General features: G+C 40.4%; 1 protein-coding gene across 3 annotated transcripts in view; it reads left to right on the forward strand.

The window, feature by feature from the left end:
* The window catches only part of LOC130212551 (growth factor receptor-bound protein 10-like), a 61,077-nt gene that overhangs the window by 17,827 nt on the left and 21,647 nt on the right, over positions 1-21,603 (forward strand). For 2 of the 3 annotated variants that reach the window (XM_056443536.1, XM_056443538.1), the window contains exons 3-5: positions 1,672-1,768; positions 8,415-8,682; positions 10,595-10,733. In XM_056443536.1, the coding sequence (XP_056299511.1) occupies positions 1,672-1,768; positions 8,415-8,682; positions 10,595-10,733 (504 nt within the window). The remainder of the gene's footprint in view (positions 1-1,671; positions 1,769-8,414; positions 8,683-10,594; positions 10,734-21,603) is intronic. The other variant, XM_056443539.1, reaches the window with a different exon arrangement.

The following is a 21,603-nucleotide window of genomic DNA, read 5'->3' on the forward strand; positions in this document are numbered from 1 at the left end:
ATATAGATAATATGTGATTAATCATGATTAATCCACAGAAACCTGTGATTAATTTGATTAAAATGTTTCATCGTTTCACAGCCCTAATATATATATATTATATCCACATTAATGATTATTTATCGAAAATCTAATTGTGTTGGATACATATTTTAGAAATAAATGTAATGAATATTGATGTCACCCAGCCCCACCTAAAATGCTTATCTCTATAGTTCTGTGTATGTGGTAAGATACATTGTTGCAGTGATAAACTTTGCTTTGTGGCAGTCCAAAAAATATGGATGAAAAGACACCGTAAAGAAAATAGATATAGATATACAGGACTGTCTCAGAAAATTAGAATATTGTGATGAAGTTCTTTATTTTCTGTAATGCAATTAAAAAAACAAAAATGTCATGCATTCTGGATTCATTACAAATCAACTGAAATATTGCAAGCCTTTTATTCTTTTAATATTGCTGATTATGGCTTACAGCTTAAGAAAACTCAAATATCCTATCTCTAAATATTAGAATATCATGAAAAAGTATACTAGTAGGGTATTAAACAAATCACTTGAATTGTCTAATTAACTCGAAACACCTGCAAGGGTTTCCTGAGCCTTGACAAACACTCAGCTGTTATAAATCTTTTTTTTTACTTGGTCTGAGGAAATATTAAAATTTTATGAGATAGGATTTTAGAGTTTTCTTAAGCTGTAAGCCATAATCAGCAATATTAAAAGAATAAAAGGGTTGCAATATTTCAGTTGATTTGTAATGAATCCAGAATGCATGACATTTTTGTTTTTTTAATTGCATTACAGAAAATAAAGAACTTTATCACAATATTCTAATTTTCTGAGACAGTCCTGTATATCTGAGTATTGTTCTAAAGAATTCTATAAATCAGTGTAACTCAGAGGCTGTTGAGGCAACAGAGATAACTCAAACTGATGGAGAGCAAAAAGCAGATATCTTGGAGAGAATAACGTCTGTGTGAAAGAATCCGTCTCTGCGTGCAGTAGCCTGTCACGACTGAAGGAAAGGTAAAATGAGGACATGGTCTCGAAGCACTATCTCCTACGGCTGATCTTGTGTTCTCTGACACACACCTGGCCATTTTCCCACACACACACATATACACACACACACGCTGTAGCGTGTCTGTTTCCACACAGGCGGCGGTGAAAGAGTCGTTCGACTTTTTGTTTGTATTTGTTGCATAATATATAAAAGCCTATTTAAACGTATTTGTAGCATTACAAATGGGGATGAGAATGACAAGAGGTGAATGTGTTAATAATAATGTAATTACATGTGATGATAAACAACATTATTTCATGTGGAAGTTTGGATCATGCATACAAGACTACCTTTGGAAGTCCTTAATGTTCACATGGTCTCGTAGATACATGGGGTTCAACACACTTTGTGGGCAAAGCAGCCTCATTCTTCATTCAGCTCCAAGCACTTGTTCCACCTTAGTATTTTTTTTCAGGTTTGTATTTGAATGGTTCGACCTAATGTTCTTAACTTTGTGACCAATCATTGAAAAACTCAGTATTATGAACTATAACACAAGATAACCTGATGTACCATGTGAGTGTGAGTGTTTAGCTCCTTTCACACGGTTCCCAGTGTGGTGACAAGATATACATTTTTGTTCTCCCTTTTTTTCTCCCACAGCAAGACAATATAGACCGGTCCTCCAATCATAGACAAGCTGACCTCATCGGTCCGAGCTTCCAGCAATCTGCCAATCGGAGTTCTCTAAACCATCAAGGTTGGTCCACCACCTCCAAAAAGAAAGAGAGAGAAAGAGAGAATAATCCTGCACTGGGTCGAGGGTGATAATATATATATATATTAGGGCTGTCAGCGTTAACGCGTTAATCTATGCGATTAATTTGGCCGCGTTAACGCACTAAAATATTTTAACGCAATTAACGCAACTTTGTTTACTTCCGGTGTTCGTTGAAGTTTTTTCACTCCCCTGAGTGACAAACCGCGGCAGTACGGTTTAACACTGTTTCCGCTTTTAAAACAATTATTTCTCTGCGAAAATAAGGAGCAGAAATCAGTTTAAACTCGTGGATGAATCAGTCGGGTTTCCTCCTGCTCCTCCTTCCTCCCGTCTCCCCCTCTGATACACAGAGGAACGGAGGGGCGACGTGTCGGGTGACGCGGCGCGGAAATAACTCGTCACACGAAACCTTCAACGTGATTTGTCAATCCGTTTGTCAACATTTTGCGAAAAAAACAACCAATGAACACTCAGTAAATCACAAAGGACCTCCCACCTCACAGGTGAGGCTCATTAGCAGCCTGTCAGTCAGAGGACAGAGAACACTGCGAGAGGACAATTGAGCCTCATCATATAGAGCTGAGATTGTTCTGGAATGTTTGATGTATAACACATGGGGATGTGTCACATGCAAACGCCTTTAAAAGGTGAATTGACATTTTTTTGTAAAATGGAGAAAATGTCCCCAGCCTCCAGAGGGTTAACGTGACATCTGTGAATGTCAGTCAGTTACCAAGGCCACTGGTTCTGCTCTGTTCAATATTAAAGATGACAGGACCAATGGGGTCTCAATATACTTCTTTATTTTTTACTAATCTGGATGTTTCACTGAAGAAACTATTTATCATCCACAATATTAAATACCTCGCTGGCACTTTATATGTAGGAGCCTCTTTGAAAACACAGCTCTGTGTGAAGTTTTGTCTTTAAAAAGAAGAAGAAAAAACTTTTAATCGCGATTAATGAATTTCAAAATGTGCGATTAATTAGTTAATTTTGTTTAACCCTTGTGTTGCCTTAGGGTCATTTTGACCCGAATCAATATTACACCCTCCCCCCGCTTTAGGATTAATTTGACCCCATTCAATGTTTAATGTCGGTGTTCTTTCGGTAGTCAACAAACAAACATAAAGTGCCTCACACTTAAACTTGGAAAACAATATTAATTCTAATAATTTTCTGGAGGTTTTAATTGCTGGCGTCAAATTGAACCCAAAGGGTAAAATATGTTAGTAAATATAAAGGTAACAGGAGGGTGAAACATTGAATCGGGTCAAAATGACCCAAAGGCGGGAGGAGGGTGTAATATTGATTCGGGTCAAAATGACCCTAAGGCAACACAAGGGTTAATCGATTGACAGCCCTAATATATATATTTTGGTCTCTTCCGCTGTAAACATTTCAGCAGTTGAAATGGTGAGCTGCATGGACACAGTGTGCCGTTATAATTCCGTTGTCTATTTAATTGTGCCATGCTGGGTTCATCCAAGACAATCAGAGCATGAGATTTAAGCACAATATTGTCTCTGCATGGGAGGTAAGGGGGGGGTCTGCGAGGACTCAACGAGCAAATTAGAACATTTGGCCTTGGCATGAAAAATAAATGGAGCAGAAATTACTTTGTCATCTTTCAGGATCAGCCGCAATGGACCGTAGGGGCAGACAAATGGAGATAACTTTAACTGAGGAACAGTGACTTTTATTGTCTGGATGATGCTATTTCACATAGATACCATAGGTGGATTGGTGTGCTTTTACAATAGATAATGCCAGACATGTCAGGAGCCTGATTTGTGAGCACTGGTGCTGCAGACCATTTAGATTGTTGTCAGATCTCATTCTCCCCTGTCTCACTCTTTTTCTCTATCTTCTTTAAGCAATGAGTGACACTTTTACTATGTTCAAGTAGAGATTTTGAATTCAGCCCCAGCACCTCTGGTGTCATTAGTGGAATTATAATCCCCGCTGACGTCAGTAAACTTGTTTTCCAGTCAACCCACTGGTTTTATTCTAACAGGCCACCAGCTACTTGCTGAGCTTGCTGTTGGTATAAGCTAGAACAGTCATAAACCTATTAATTTTGAAGGGAACATTGGGGCTTTGTTGCAACATGAACGGACATTTTGCCACATGCTTGGAACGAGATGCTGTTGAGCGGCGTATTGTAGACGATTGCAAGCCCAACATTTTAAATAGAAGTTGCTCCATGTAATATTTCCAATATGTTCTCTATAAATTGCGACACGCACACCTTATTTCACTTTGATGTCGAAGTGTTTCTTGAAAGTTGCAGTCTCTCTTTATATAAGTAGGAGAGAGACAAAGCCGCATTGTGCCGAGTCGTGGTATGACACATACTACAGTCCACGCGAGTCCTCTCTATGCTCTCACAGATGCGACGTCACAGGCTTTTGTTTTACGCCCCTTTTTCAGTTTTGTTTTTGATATTATATGGTTTTAGATATTCAGTTCTGTTCTGGAAGGTGTTTGGAAAATTGGGTCAAAAAGTACGTCTTTTTTACAGTACCATCTTTCAGAGTTTTTATACAGAGCACCCTGAAAGACCAGGTGTGACAATATTTTCTCTAACCAATTCTAATTTCCAACTGTTTTTAATCTCTTCGGCAGATAAAGTTTAAGGAAGTAAATCTACTCGTACCTTGTGTTAACATTCTTGTCAGTTAAGCTTATATCTGGACAGCTTCCAGAATGACAGGAAAGGAGCCTGTGATCTTTTAGTTCTGAGTAAGGGTTTGGCATGTGCTCCCCCTTCTGTGTTTGGTCTCTCTGTTTGTCCAGGACTCAACGGTGTGAGTGTTTGGTGTGGCTCAGACAACAGAGGACACTTGGGCTATACAAACAAGTCTTCACTATTGCATGTTAAAGCGTTCCTGTACTTTAAATATAATGCAACTCAGGGTAAAAATATATATTTGAAAACTATGGTGTCTATAGTGGAAACGATTAATGGCTTAGTTCATTGACAGAATAATGCTGGGTGACCTATTAAGTCGTATATAAACTCAATTTAAGGTGCGGTTTTGGGTCATTTATCAGAATACAAGAAATATAAAGACTTTTGATGTGCATTTTTCCCTTTAGTTCCTGATACTTAAACACATACAAAATAAATCCGTTAATCAAGACAATAATCACAAGTGAAGTTAGTTGTAGCCTGAGTTCAGTCGCTATGGAGGATAATTATTAACCAAACATTCAACCACCTCCACATGGATCCTCAGACCACCGTCAGGATAATCCCACATCTCAAAATATAGGCTTTGTTTAAGAAGTGTTTGTTTCATCTGCTTTTATCCATTTATTCCACATAATTAGCAGCTCTGTAGGTTGTTCTATCCATTTAATGCCATTATACCTGCTGCATGTCCAAATGAATGAGCCACAGCAGGATCCCTATTTTAGGTGGATACAGGTCCAAATACATTCCTGCTTCCTTTAAACTCACTTCTCGTTACTTTTCAACTGTTTTCAGTCCTTGGGTGCAGATGAATGCTCTAGACTACAGTGACGTGTTGATACTATACACAGTGTTGGGTGTCAAGTCAACGTTTGTCGTGATGCATTACATAACATCTGTAGCTCTGTGTGCTACTCTGAGAGTATATAATTGATACTGTAATAGTGTTAAGCCAGATGGACAATGCCACGAAGATGTTTAGGTCCCTAATTGTCAGGAAAAACTTGAAAATAAATAACTCTGATTTGCTCCCTGCTCCAAATCTTCATGCGTTTAAAAATCATGTGCGTGCTGTACAGTGTATCATCAATCTGTCCTGTTTGCCAGATTGTGATGCATGCCCAGGTGATTGGGATCGCATGATTGTCAGTGACGCAGCATTCCTACGTCACTGCGTGAGTGTATGGGTTGAGTTCATTGAGGCAAAAGTAGGTCAGATTCATGAGGGAACTTATCATCATCCATCATTATCATCTCGTGATAAGGTGATCATGATGGATGATGAGCCGATGATGTGTTCGGGGAACAAGTCATTTATTTAGTTTGTTGATGTAGTTTCTGATGTCCCCTCATAGCATTTGGAAGTATTCCTAATTTTATATGTATACATGTTTAAATGTAGATGTGTTCCAGGTGATTTGCCCTGTCCTTTGCTTGTGTATGAACCCTGTGTCCTGTGGTGTATGTAGCTCTTTAGCTCTCCAGGCTATCTATAAGTAGCTCCTCCAGCTTACCTGTCACTATTAATACCCACGGATTAACCACCTTCGATTCACCGGCACCTGTGACACAGCTACCCGACATGTTTTCAGAAAAATCTCCCCGAAGGCAACATTTAATTTTCAGCAGGCAGATTTTAGCATCAGCGGCGGAGCTGGGGATATTTGCAATCCTGCTAACCCGTGGCTCTTGTGGTTGCTGCCGCTGAAGAAAAAAGAAAAAAAACATCTCGTATGCTTTCACAGGAAAGTGATCCCTTGCCAGGCTCACTTTGAAGCAAGTGCTTTTAAAAATGTACATCAATGAAATTGCAAACGTCAGCTCTGCGCTGAGCAGTGGGACTTGTTCCACTGCTTTAGAGTGGCGTGACCCTCGCATGATCCAGCTGTCGGCTGTCCTGCGCCCTGAGCTGGAAGGACGTTGCATGAGTCACATAGTGCAGGGTGCATTTAAAGCCCTGGAGACTGACTGCAGGACTACATGATACATGTCAAAATATGGCACAGAATTGGCTTAATAAATATAGCTGTACCTGGAGTTTTTGCTGAATATAATATAATAGAGTGAACACAAAGGTAGCTCTATCCTTTTTTCAGATCATCATTCAGTGAATAGGAATGAGATGTTGTGACCACGAGAGAACCAACAAGCCAATTAGAAATAGATGATATAATACATTTACATTGAATTGTTACATTATCAGATGCTTCCCTGTCTTTTTGTGTCGAGAGCAATGTGACCAGCCATCCTAAGACATAGCTTATCACAAATATCTTCTATAATTGGGTTTCATTATGATAAATGTAATTTACATGAGATTTTGTCAAATGAGGTTTCTTCACATTGGAGGACCTGCCCTGTACAACTCGAGCTTGTCTCCCCCTGGTGGTGTGAGAGAGTGAGAGAGTGAGTGAGTGTGAGTGAGCCCTCTGAGTGAAATAAATGCCACATCATATTTTTACAGACCTTTTTTAAAAGCAGGATTTTTGATAAATGCGGTGAAGTTGGAGCCTTTGCTGTGAACCCCAGTGGTGAGAGTTGAACAGCATTACAGACAGGTTTGTGCCTCTTGTCCTTGGAGATTTGGCGCACAGAGCAGCACAATGTATTTCATCAAGATAGTCTTGCTGATTGAGCACTTTCACAAAACTGGTTACCTGTGTGTGTTATGTGCTTGCCAGTATTTGTCCTTTATTACTTAGAACTAAGGTGGTGGAAAGTAAGGTCAAGGGTTCAAAATCCAGGCCACAATGAAATGAGAGAGAAACTGAAATAGAAAGGGAAAATCCCAACAATATCCAGGGACTTTTTTTGTGCACCTCAACTATTTGAAGCCAGAACAGCAGACTTCTTTCCAGCTTTCGTGACACGTTTTCTGGTCCACACTGTCCGTCAATTTTATTTTATTTTCATTCTTTTTTTAAATTGAATGTATGCATCAATTAGACATTTACAGATGTTTTTCAGAAGTTTATGCAGATTTTCAGATGATCCTTTAGTTCCACATATTTATGCAAGAAGTGTAAAACATAGGATAAACAACAAAAAATAGACAGAATAAAACTAAAAGAAAACCATGTGTAACTAGGGAGTGATCTATTCTCTATTGTACGTTCTCTGTCCATCAGTTTTGAAACCTCAACTACTTTACAGAAGCATGTCTTGTACTCCTCATTTAAAGTAACATTATGCAACAATTGTACCTTAAAATAACAGCTTGAAAAAAATTGTGCCGCTACAATGACTTTTAATATGGCGATTTGCGGCTCCGCCATTGCCATCGGGGGTCTGTGCGGAAATAACTCCACTATGTAGGATTCTGGGGTGCCCGATCCGGGGCGGATGTACTTCGACCTGCTTTCTGGCAGTGATTACGCAATGTCATATAGTGCCAGTCCACGCTCGCAGCTACAGTATAAGCGAAGCGAAGTCTCTTGTAATGAATTACATGTTCCAATGTAAATTATGAATATGTAGCTTTTTGGTGTTGTCTACAATATTGTATTCGATCACACGTACTCCACATTCAAACATTTAGAAAACAACGTATATAGGCTGAAAACGCGATCGGTATTTCATCTAAGCTAAATGTTGTCATTCTTTTGGTTATGTTAGCATTCATCTCCGATATCACAATGAATAAAACTATGCAGTCATATTTATGTAAAATCTTTGAATATTCTTACCTTATCGGTTGACATAATTTCTTGGTTTGTGACTTCGTCTGGTCATCAATACAAGTGTATGCGAGGCTGCATCTATCGTAACTGGGTATTTACGACACTGAAGTAAACGTTAAATACCTCCAAAACTGAAGGGGGCGCTAAAAGGGAAAAACTCCATTATGGGGCTTTAAGTGATTTCACTCCCACTTTCTCTTGACATTCAGTCAGTGATGTGCTCCTTTTTCTATCTGCCTCCTTCCAGAGGATGACGTGGATTTAGAGGCCCTGGTGAATAATATGAACTCTTCGTTGGAGAGTCTGTACTCCACCTGCAGTGGCCAGCAGACAGATTCCACCCCACTACTAATCAATGGACAGATCTCTTCCCCACCACACCACCACCATCACGTGCAACACAACCAGCCTCGGCAGGGTCAGCCCTTGCAGTCGCTAAGCCACGTCTCCCCGGAGCCGGGCTCATCTCAAACCAGCCTGCGACGGTCACAGCCCATGCACATTCTCGCTGTCAGGTAGGTGCCCCCACAGTATACACAGATATCGGTGTTGATATATTGCTTTGCCCTCTTCAGGATGGGTTTTTATGGCAGGCACTAGACATGTGCCAGAACCCCAGATGGAAATTCCCAGACTCGTACGACGGAGTGCACGGAAATGTACATACGTTATATTTGGCTGCAGGGCGGCATAGCAAGTTGGGTGAATGCCCTTTGGAGCGCTACAATCGATTGCTCCTCATTTAAAGCTTGGCTGGGAAATATATTTTAGAAACCTTTTTGTCGTAATTGTTAAATTTATCTTTACATTGTGATAGCAATCAAAACATCAAATGCTCTATCCAGATATACAATAAATAAAAATAACAACCTTTCTAGAGTCTGGATCTTTTTGGGTTTGATTATTTCTAAACTCTCGCTCACTCTTGCTGGTTAACTGTCCAAGATTTAATTTTTATGTCAATTTGTGATTCAGGAAAATGTCCTCTATATTCTGACATTTTACACATGAAATTGAATACATTGAACACACCGTTGAAGGGAATTATGAATTGTCTGTCAGTAAAATGTGTGCAATCATCAGTTGTTTTTCTGTGACATACACTACTTCAGAATTGAAGATGCTTGTCGATAACCATACACATATACCGGCACATACAAATGTAAATAATAAATAATATTAAAATGTACATGTGAACATATACACTCACTTAGGCAACAGAAGTATGTCACTAAGCTTTGAGCTAACTTCTCCCATCCTCTCGCACACACACATAGCTCCTTTTTGCTCTCTACATTGGAAAAGAAGCCTCTCTGCACAATACCATTCTTCACCACCCTCTCGATAATTGGGCATAACGTTTCCTCCCCGCTCCCTATCCGTAGCCTTTGAATGACCCTTTTCTACTTGTCACTCCCTCTTTGTCTCTAACTACACCAGCGGGAGAGCGAAAGGTAAAAATGTGTGTTTATTTTAGTACCAAGCGCAAATGTCTCTCAATTTTAAAAAGTAGGAACCCATATTCTCCCTGAGGCTGTTATTGTATGCATTCAAATGTATATATGCTCACTCACACATACACACTCGGCTAGGGCAACAGAAGTAAGGCTGCAAGTGTACACTGCACACAAACACAAAGGCATTCACAGCACAGCTGGTGTCGACTCCTATTATTCACCTTCAGAGTACATGACAGAAACAGAAAAGGATGATCACTTAATGGAGTATTCTGTCTTATGAGCTCTCTCTCTCTCTCTCTCTTTCAAGCGCACAGACTCTGAAGTTCTTATTATTCAGCGCTGACCTCTGGATAACTCAGTTCTCAAGCTCAGATGGGACGACATCAAAAGGCCCGTTCCCTTTTGAACTCAGTGGATTCTACAGAGTACAGAGAGACATTTTGATAAAGACAGGGAGAAAGAGCCCAAGAGAAAGCACAGTGATTCTCTGAGAAAGCTTGCTATTGAGCTAGAATTTCAGAAACTGGCCTGCCCATTAAAAAGACTAAATCCTGAAAAGTTTATGATCAGCTGTCAAGTCACCATTCCTCTCTCAGGCCACAAGCATACACTGTACTGTATGTGCCTAATTAAAAAAAAGACTTTAAAGTGATATTTTGATTTAATATTGATGTGTGATGAATATTGCAGACAATTAGCTAGCACGCTGCGGGGGTCTGGGATTTCCATTTGCCGAGAGAATTTTGATTATGGGTAGATCAGATGGAAACAGGCATGAGCCTGGATACTGTACATCAATGCTTTATAAATTCAAACTCTCTTTCCTGCACATAATTCACATGTGTCAGCAGCTCTTATTTCAAAGTGTTCCCAGCACATTTTCAAGGGGCTGTTTCAGGTCACGAGCTTAGACTTCACTGAGTAGGTTTGACCACGGTATGACCGTCTTCTTGTTTCCTGTGTCCAGGAGGTTGCAGGAAGAGGATCTGAGGACATCATCCCTCCCGGCCATACCCAACCCTTTCCCCGAGCTCTGCAGTCCGGCAAGCTCCCCTGTCTTGAGTCCAGGGTCACTACCTCCTGGAGAGCCCTCCACTGACATATATGTAAGTCAAGCCCCCAAAAGACACACAATGCAACCTTTTCAGGAATTAAGAAAGTTCACTTTATCTAAGCGAGGGCGTGGTGGGTTTCATATTTTACCAAGCGTTATATAATTTAGTGTGGTTGCATTGGATACAAAACCATGTCTTCATACAATGTCAAGATTTTGATGTTGATGCCTGAGACGTGTGACTCAAGTTACTTATTTTGATGCAGGATTTGAATATCGTAAATCAGCTGTATTCAGTGGTCAAGTGTGTTGGACATAAGCATTTAGGATTTTTTCCATGCTCTATATCTGCCCTCTGTTTTGCTCATCTGAGGCATGATGATTTCTTGCGTGTGTGCATCTCTGGAATTTGTTTGCATTTGTGTGTTCTTTTGTTGACAACGACTTAGAGGCTGGTCTGTCTATTCCTGGAAGTCTCCCGAGCGTCACTGTTAATGGTCTTCACATGAGGCCAGCCATTGCTGCTTACAGTAACATACTAGCTTACAGTAATGTGAGGGTGGACTACTTCTCATAAATATTCTCCCTGGTTACGATCCTGGTCTGTTCTGGCACGAGATACTCGTCTGCAGTCGTTTCTTGACACAATGGAAGTCTGAGTTTAATAAGACCGGCTCTGCCTTCTCAAGCGTCGGCTCATAAATCACTTGATGAATTGATAAACCTGTGGCATCCAGTGAATGCTTTAACAGTTTGGAAGTTGCGGCTTTGACTTACCGCTTGTGACACAAGTAGATCTCTGAGAGATGAATGCTGACTAAGTCTTGAAATATTAGATTTTATTCTGGTCTTCACAAGGGGATGTTGTCTTTGTCTTTGGTTGAATGTCATTTAACCACGAGCTGCGGCTTTAACTCCATACTTCATGGTAAATTGTAGTTCATAGGGTAAAGAGGTCAAAGATTAATGTCTTACTAAGTGGTTATGAGATTTGCATTGAATTACTATCTGTGACATAACTTTGGCTCAATATAAGTAAAGCAGGTGTGTCTGGTAAATATTCAGCAACCAATTTATTAGACATGTAGACCCGCTCGGGCTGGGAATGTTATTGGTTTTTGAATTCCCACGCGGCCTGTTAAGAGTGAAGTATAAACCAGGAAGTGGATTAGGGGATTAAAGGCGGTGCAGGGGAGTTGGCGATTAGCGGCGGAGCTAAATAATTTCTGTCATCATCCAGTATGATGAAGTATTATTATTTTTTTAGCCACTCATCTCTTTATTAGGCTACTAGATCTGTCTCTGACATTGACCACAGTTATGGCCCCACATCACAGCAATCCTGTTTCCAATTTCCAGGCTTTTTTTAAAGAGCAGGAGCAAAATGATTTTTGACTGAAAACCAAAACATGTCTGCATACTTCATAAAACAAATGCTCATATCTATAGTTCCCCTGGTATAATTTAAAATATAGTTGTTCACACAGAGGAGACCTCAAAATAATTGTTCAAGTGAACCCATAATTCATTGTTATGTTGTATCTTCTCACTATTGCAACATTTTTATTTTTTTTAATGAAATTTAGTTTCAAGAACTTTAAAATGTTGTCAGTCACATTAGGGAATATGAATATACTGTATGTGCAGTGTAAAATAAGTTTTACATCATGTATTGAAATATCATTGTACATATGCTCTGAATGTTCAACAATCTAAACATGGCAAGTGTGTGTACTGGTTATGTTTTGCATGGACCACCAAACTTTCATAATGAAGAGACAATGCTGAGAAAGAGCTGTGCTCCACATGGACCTCGTACTCGTGTAAACGAGTGTGCTGTGCACCCATCCATACATATGGGTGTATTTGTGTCTTTGTTTATTCTGTTAAATATTTACAGCATTGGCAGTGTCTATCCATTGTTGATGGCAATGGAAAGTATGTCTCATTGTGGTTGGAAATTCATTTCAGCACCTTACAGTTAAAAACAAAAACAGAAAAACTCCTGTTAAGTTGTTTCATCACACGCATGGTCTTTCGGGGTCCAGCTCTGGAGGTATGTGGAACAGTGGGAACACTGCTGTCTCGCAAACACTCCATTAAGTAGTTCAGATTGTTTTGGGGGAGTGGTGGACTGTAAAGGGTTTGACGAGTGGGATGGTGCAAGTAAATCATTGCTCCCAGGCCCAGCCCACTCTACAGAATAGCACAATCAGTTCAACTATGTCTGTCTTCTGCAGTTGTCTGTTTGTCTGTTGTTACCCCTCCACACCTCCAGTCAGCCAGGCTGCTGGTGTAAAGTTTCTCTGTTTAGTTTACATAATTTTCCGCTTTCTGACAGACTCTTGTACTTCTGTCCCTTTGTTCCTCCTTACCTCACTCCTTGGCCGCTGGGCAGGAGGCACGAGGACTCAGCTTCCCCGGTGATTCCTTACAGCCGAGCACTATTTGACATAGACCTACGACTCTCAATTACCTAACTTTCTCCCACTCTCCTCTCCCTCCCGTCTTAGTCTTCCTCTCCTTTGCAGATTGCCTTATAGCTATAATACATTCTTAAAGGTGAAACTGGGAAATGGAGAAATTAATAGAAATAAAGCCCAGTGTTGAAGTAACATCGTCGTTTATGCTGTCCAGTTGAAGGTTTACTGCATGTGCGTGTGCAAAACTAAATTTTATAGCTGTTATTCTGAAGTGTAGCATCAATGAAACATGCAAGTTCAAATCAGAACCGAAAGAATACATTTGGTAATGTGAGAGCTGCAGGATGACTAAGAACATCAAACTAGGAAGCTGCCATCTATGAGCACTGGATCAGTATGTGAGTGTGAAAGTGTGCACAGATGAGCACACTACAAAAAAATGGGGATAATTTAATGTTAAAACTCCATACGTTTCACTCTGGAAGGGACTGAGCAAAAAGCAGAAATTACAACCGCGCCACGCTTAAAAAAAAAGAAGAAATAGTCGTAGCTTAGCCTGTGTAATCCATGTCGTGCAATGGAAACTCCTATAAGAAGCCTTGAATGCGAGGCACTTGGCTTGTATATCCATTCAATTTCTGTCTTGACAGTCTTTCCTCAGTAGTGCAATAGAGAGTGCTGTTATATACTCACTTGGACACTGTGTTCCCATAGTGGCCCCAGTCGTTCTAGTGTGGGAACACTGATTTGATCACTGTGTTGCCAGATCTTGCTGGATTTACTGTACTTGGACTGGATGTCCTGTAGCTCACTGTGCTCTATGGTATGGCAGGATCCCCACGCCCTCTCTCTGTCTCTCTTTTTTCATTATCTTTCAGTGGCGCTGTCTATTTGTGTGTGTTGGGCCATGTGTATCCCCCCTGTCATTCTGTTGTCCTTTTCTCAGGACTTTTAGTTCAGACGGCATTCCGGTTGATCTCAGGAAGGAGTGAGTGCTGTGCATGGTGTCCTCCTAACAAATTAGCTCGCGAGATGAATTCTTATTCACACACGTTAAGTAAGAGGCCTGAAAATAGCACACGGTGCCAGACAAGCAGTGGCGGTTGGGTTGGCACGAATAATGTTCGCAAATGAGCCGCTGGTGTTCAGTGCTAGCATCGTTATCTAGTTGCACAAGTGTGACTAAAATATAATGCTACTGCTTTCTGCATCACACAGGTTGAAGCAAACCTGCTGATACTAAGTCTGCAAGCTGTTCAGGGTTACGCAGATATGGCAACCATATACAGGAATGGGATTTAGAGATGGAAGCAGCACATACAGAGGTCATAATAGCTGTGCCTAGGTGCAGGGATTTATGTGTGTTTTTTCCACATCACTTAATAGTAATACTTACTGTATATAATATAAATGTGTTCATTATGCTGTGCAGGTGAGATGACTTGTGTTTTCCTTCGTATCCTTTCCTGTCTACTTGTTATCTGGCTTCTTGGAACCTGCTGATCCACAGTATCCCTGAAGGGATCGTTAACATTTGCTCTGACGATGGTGATACTGATCACTTATCTGCCTCATCTCACCTTAATTCACCTCATCTCTCCCTCTCTCTCTCTCTCTCGCTCTCTCTCTCCTTCCCTCCCTCCCTCCATGACTGCTCCTCCAGCCAACTTTGCCAGTCTTCAAAGCTGTGACACTTACTTATCGAAGAAAGTGTCATTGTATCGGTGCAGTGCACCACAGTAGAATTTAAAATGATGAGTTGAAGATGTTGACAGCCTCCATAACAGGTTGCAAAAAAATCATGCAATGGTCTTGTGTCAGACAAATTGTGGTAAAAGGAGTAGTACCACAACCAATTAAGCACTCTGGCAAGAAAGAAGTAACAAGGAAGGTATGATGCAGTAATCAGGCTGTCAAACTGTCTCTTTGCATCTCGGCATCGTGCGAGCTGCTGATGATACTCAAAAAAAATCTAATTATCATGACCGCTCATATGCTGCAGATTATAAATGTTGCATACAGTCACTCCTGTAGTCCAGCCCCAGCTGAAAGAAATCTGTAACGTATTAAGTAACCACATTGTAATACAATACGAGTGAACGTTTTTCAACATATTCTCAGTCTATGTATGCCTCTGTGTGTGTTGTGTGGGCAAATGTGAGGAATTGTGGTTGAAATGCAAATGTATACCTTTGCTATTTTGGCCAAAACAAGGCGTACATATTATCCTCCTATGAGTTTGATCTGGCAACTTGGATATTGCAGAGTAATGTCTGTGTCTTTTACACGATCAATACTAGAAGTGGCCATTCCAGTTGCTGAACAAAAGGCAATAGGATTTAAAGTAGAAACAACCGCTGTGTAACTGATGTGCATCGATCCATCCCTCCTCTCACTCTGTTGGCGCTGAAGCATGGCATTCCTCAGCTGCTGCCTCCTTCCTCCATGTGGGAAACACTCCGGGTCAAAGGGCAGATTTTTCCACTGTAAAAGGAAAAGCAGAATGGAATGCCCAAACTCTCTCTTTGTGTGCGCGCGTTTCTGTGTGTGTGTGATCTGCTTCTCATTGTGGCGCTGATGTGTTCTGCAGGTCGCACTGTGCGGAGATCAAAGATGACGCAGTGCCACAAATCTGCTGTTTCACTCTTCCAGCAGACGGTCTGCTTTTAAATGGGCCTTAAAGTGAAATAAGGGACAGACATACAAACACTTGTAAACACGCGTGTGTTTTGGATTGTTTTTGTCTTTGTGATTATTTATAACTGGATGTTTTATTGAGCTTTTGCGTGTGTTTATATTCGATGCATGCCTGCCTCATTATTCCTAACATTACATCTGGTCTCTGACACCCCCCCCCCCCCCCACACACACACACACACACACACACGTGCATGTTATCTGATGCTCGTTGTTTGTAAAGAGAGCATGCGGGCAGTACAGTAACCCTTTGTCAGCATACAGTCTGCTCTCTTTCTCGAGCAGAAACTTGGTTGAAGGATTTGTAGCATTTGGTTCTGTGAAACACACATTATGTTGCTGCTGTTGAACAAACGCTACCCGGCGAAGAGACAGGCAGGTTATGGTCGAGTCTGGAACATCTCATGTGTCAGGGCCATATTTATCCCCCCCCCCCACTGCTAAATGGAAACATGCCTCAACCTGTTGCTGCCATATATATATACAGGACTGTCTCAGAAAATTAGAATATTGTGATAAAGTTCTTTATTTTCTGTAATGCAATTAAAAAAACAAAAATTTCATGCATTCTGGATTCATTACAAATCAACTGAAATATTGCAAGCCTTTTATTCTTTTAATATTGCTGATTATGGCTTACAGCTTAAGAAAACTCTAAAATCCTATCTCATAAAATTTTAATATTTCCTCAGACCAAGTAAAAAAAAAGATTTATAACAGCTGAGTGTTTGTCAAGGCTCAGGAAACCCTTGCAGGTGTTTCGAGTTAATTAGACAATTCAAGTGATTTGTTTAATACCCTACTACAGGGCTATTCAACTTCAGTAGCAAGTGGGCCGAAAAAGAAAATCACGGGGGGTGTGAGGGCCGCACAGAATATTGATCAAATAATGGCTAAAAATTAAAAACAGTAATGTATATTTCCACAGGTAAACAGTCACACACGAAAATGCGTCGGTATTGTGTGGCAAAAGTGTTGCGAACAAGCATCACTATAAACATGTTTCAAAGTGTAAATATCCGCTCAAGGTAACCAGTTGTTTCAGATCCCTTCAACCAAACTGTTCCCATGAAAACATAAGAAATGTGACTTAATGGATCAATATAATAATATACACTTTTACTAATCCCCAAGGGGAAATTAGTTCTCTGCATTTAACCCATCCTTAGTTATTAAGGAGCAGTGGGCTGCGGTGAGGCGCCCGGGAAGCAACTGTGGGGGTTCAGTGCCTTGCTCAAGGACACTTCAACTTGCAACTAATGGGGAGAGCGGGGATCGAACCCACAACCTTGCGGTTGAAGAACGGCCCTCTTACCCCACTGAGCTACAGCCACCAATATATAAATGACTTGGGATAAAACTAATATCTGGTGGCGCAGCGCACAGACTGCGTGTCTTTGAGTTCAGACTCCTTTTGCGTGAAAGGGATCGAAACCAGGTCGGGCGATCTTTTTATTTTTATTTTTTCGAAAATGTATTTCTTCATACGTGGCTGTGATGCACTGCTCACTTATACAATCGTAATCGCCCAAATGGATATGAACGGTGGCTTGAAGATCTCCAGCAATATGTTTGTGAATGTGTGACGAATCTGGTGAGCGAGACAGAGCCCCGCTGCAGATGTGAAGAGAACACAACGCACGCACAGGGAAACCAGTAGGTTTGAAAACCAGTAGGGGTGTAACACCGGCAACCAACACGGGTGCGTAACATAAAGATGTAACCATACAGGTTTGGTTGAGGCAACAGTGAAACTCAATGGCTCTGGGTTAGATGTCTCAATGTATAAAAGAGGCGTGTCCGTCAGATTTATTTTTTCTTACCAAGCTATACTGATTTGCAGGCAGTCTTGCGGGCCGTAGTTAAACTCAAACGGGCCGCATCCGGCCCGCGGGCCGCTAGTTGAATAGGCCTGCCCTACTAGTATACTTTTTCATGATATTCTAATATTTAGAGATAGGATATTTGAGTTTTCTTAAACTGTAAACCATAATCAGCAATAAATCAGAATAAAAGGCTTGCAATATTTCAGTTGATTTGTAATGAATCCAGAATGCATGACATTTTTGTTTTTTTAATTGCATTACAGAAAATAAAGAACTTCATCACAATATTCTAATTTTCTGAGACAGTCCTGTATATATATATATATATATATATATATATATTCAATTCAGTTTATTTGTAAAGCCTATTTTCACAAATTACTAATTTGTCTCAGTGCTTTCCAATCTGTATATACATACTTACTTGGGATGGACTGTTTTTTTCTGAATAGACATTGTACAAAGCCTTATTGGCTGATCTGTGTGCTAGTCAATGACAATTAGTTTTTCTAGGTCTGTCTTTTATCTGTTTGCTTTTTTCCCCAGAAAATGGATCATACATGTCCTAATATGCAACCAATTGAATCTCTGAAACTCTAAACTGAAGGATGCTGTGCAGCTCTGATGGTCTGATGCACACTAACATCTCAGGCGATACTCTACTTTGATGTGCACATTTACATGTTTTGTGAGTTTTGAGCAGTAGTCCAGCCCAACAAAAAAATTGAAAACTACTTTCCTTTGAATTTTATATAAAAGAAGAGTGCAGTTATCTGCTCCTACAATATGGTATTCTGGTGAAATAAAATGTAGCTACAAGACCCTGTCATATCCTATATGCCCCAATGGATCAAACATATATACACACACACGAACACACACACATGGCCTGTCCTTCGATATTAAGGTAGGCTGGCTGGCAAACTTAAGGGCTTAGTTTAGAATTTAGATGAATAAGACTTTAAAATCTACACTGCCAGGGCAAAGCCACTTGGGAACAGATCAGCATATTACTGCTTGTGCACAAAGACCTTTGTAGTCAAGTTAACTATGCGTTGTGCATTGGTATAATACCAAGGCCAGTGCTTAAATAGTGCACTATGAGCCGCACATTCATAAGACTATCCAAGAGGAACTTGTGTTGTGGACGAGAAGTATCCCACTTGTGTAAAGGCACAAACACTGGTTTAAATCTAATTTTATTACATGCAAAATTAATTTGCATGCTTCCAGTAAAAAAAATAGGTCAGTGTCACTGCAACCACTAAGCCATATGCATCTTGCATCCACTGCCTCCCGAAAACAGCCGCATAACAGCCCTGAGCTGAAGGAAAAATATCAATGCATACACATAAATTCTAAAATGTATTCCCGCTGTAGAGATTATGCATAAAAAAACACATATTGTTACTGCTCAAATTCTCATCAACAATTGATTTGTAATAGTCCTCAGAGAGTGACATTATCTATTGGCTGCTACATAACACAAACACCAAGGGAGTACAGTGACAAAGCCATTTGTCAACTAGAAAGACAAATAAAGCCTTACAAAAAGAATGTATTAGCTGCCAAATGCTGTGTTCCAGAATTTTTTTTTAAATCAAGACACAGCGTATTTGAAGCTGTGCAAAAATAAAAACTTTTGACCAGGTCAGCACACTTTGACTAAACAGACCTTCTTATCTCAAACTGCCAATTTCCCCTCGGATTCCAACCTTGTTTCGGGAGTATCATCACAGGAAACCAAACAAGAGCAGGATTCTTATTGTTTATTGTTTTTTCAGGTAATTTATGTCATCAAAGTTAAAGTTTTAGCGATAGACTAAAAGAGGGGATATTCAGGTCATTTTATAGTGTTCATTGAGTTGATGGTAGCAAACGGTTAAAAAATAATGGTTATGAAATGGATTATCTACATAAGTCTGTTCTGTATTGAATTTTACTAAATAATGGTCTGACCATAGTAACATGACTGGACCACCCACGAGGCAGGCAGTGTAAGATTAGAAGCCACAACTTTCACCCAGCTAATAGGGTGAGATCTCATTACTCCTGCAGCTAATGGGAATCCATGATGGTGTTAGCGACCTCCTCCATCTCAGTCGCTAGATCTTAGATTTTCAGAATGGCAAATGTGAATGCTTTTTGAAATTATCTATCCTTGGCAAACTACAGATTTTTTTTTTTTTTTTTTTAATGCAGAAACTATTTCTTTCATAAGGTAAGGTTTTGTCCTCCGCGGCTCATGCATACCTCTTCATGCATGTGTGCCTGAATACAGGTGGAAACACGCGTGTCCATGTGTTTCACAAAAGCGAGCAATGTGCTGCTGCCTGCAGGCATTTTATCTGGACAAAGCTGAACAGCGCTGTTGGACCCATGTAGGTCATAGAGATTGCATCCCTCTCTCTCGCTCCATCCCCCCCCCCCCCCCCCCTCTCTCTCTCTCTTAGGGAATGTAGGACAGCTCAGATTTCTGAAGCTGCTGCTGGGAAGAGGAGGAAGGGAAGAAAGAGTAATAGGCATGTCTATATATGTGGTACTCCCCACACATACACATATAGGGATTGAAAAGAGGCTAAAAACAGTGGTATTTTGAAGAGTTTTAACAAAAGATATGTAAATTAATTACATGATGCATCTGATTTATCTTGTAAATGTGTTGCTCCTCTGGCATGTACCACAGCAAACAGTTTTATGTTTTGTTTATACAAATTTATCAGATTATCTACTATTATTGGATATCAAATCAAGTACAGAGCTCCAGGTTAATAAAAAATGTCAGAATTTTTTTTGAAAACAAAAGTAATATTATAATTTGTTATACTTCAATATCCTTTGTCTCCATAGGTGAATTCATATAATTGTTTAATACTTAAGGATGATGGACAGGCCACTTTTCAATAAAGTCTAAAAAAAGTGAGCAGATCGCTTAAAAGCCCCTTTCAGAGGCATTTGGCAGTAGAGAGAGAATGATGGACAGAACTGTGGCACTGTGATCTTGGCATCTCCAGAGAAACCCCCCTTAGTGGGGACAGTTTGTACGAAGCTGTGGTGCATACTGGGATTGCTCTGATTGGGAGATGATTGTTAGAACTGGCCTGTGATGCTGGTAGTCCTCTTTTTAAACTCATGGGACGCAGGGACCTGTCAATGTCTTACTTCATAAGAATGTCTATGTCTGTCTTTTACTTTAATATTAATAATAACCGTATTATAGTTTTATGATCATTCAGTCTAGTTATGACAATAGTTATGACAGTCTTGTTACTTGTGAGCAAGCTGAACATTTTATATCAAAAGTGTAATTGTTGAAAGGAGCAAACCATTCGAGATGAAAACAACCTTTATGTAGATTGAGAGTCAACAATGGTCCAGAGACCATCAATGGCACCAACAATGCCACAATCCTCCCAGTAGACCATTTCCAAGATGTGAAATCCATACCAATCATTTTCAATTCAATTCAATCCAGTTTATTTTGTATAGCCCATTATTACAAATTTGCCTCAGAGGGCTTTACAATCTGTACACATGGACATCCCTGTCCCAGGACCTCACATGGGATCAGGAAAACTCCCAAGAAATAGAAAAACTCTTTCACAGGGAAAAAAGGAAGAAACCTTCAGGAGAGCAACAGAGGAGGATCCCTCTCCCCGGATGGACAGATGCAATAGATGCCACGCGTACAGAAGGAAATATTACAGGGTTACAACACATTCAATGAGTATGATAGAGTGTATGAATAGTTGGTATTCGGCATGGACCACGATCCAGACCTCCATGATCCATCAGGCAGATGGAGGTAGAGAGGAGGAGTGGGTGGGGCATCAGCAGGGCCAATGGCATCAGACCCAGCCAGGTCCAATGGACCCTATGAGACGTGAAGTCACAAGGACTCCTTTGTTCACACACAGTCCCCGTGTCCCATTCCTCTGCCCTCCTGCTGTAATTGGACAATGGCTCCAATTCAGCA

Source organism: Pseudoliparis swirei, chromosome 22, assembly GCF_029220125.1.
Source record: "Pseudoliparis swirei isolate HS2019 ecotype Mariana Trench chromosome 22, NWPU_hadal_v1, whole genome shotgun sequence".
Lineage (NCBI taxonomy): Eukaryota > Metazoa > Chordata > Actinopteri > Perciformes > Liparidae > Pseudoliparis > Pseudoliparis swirei.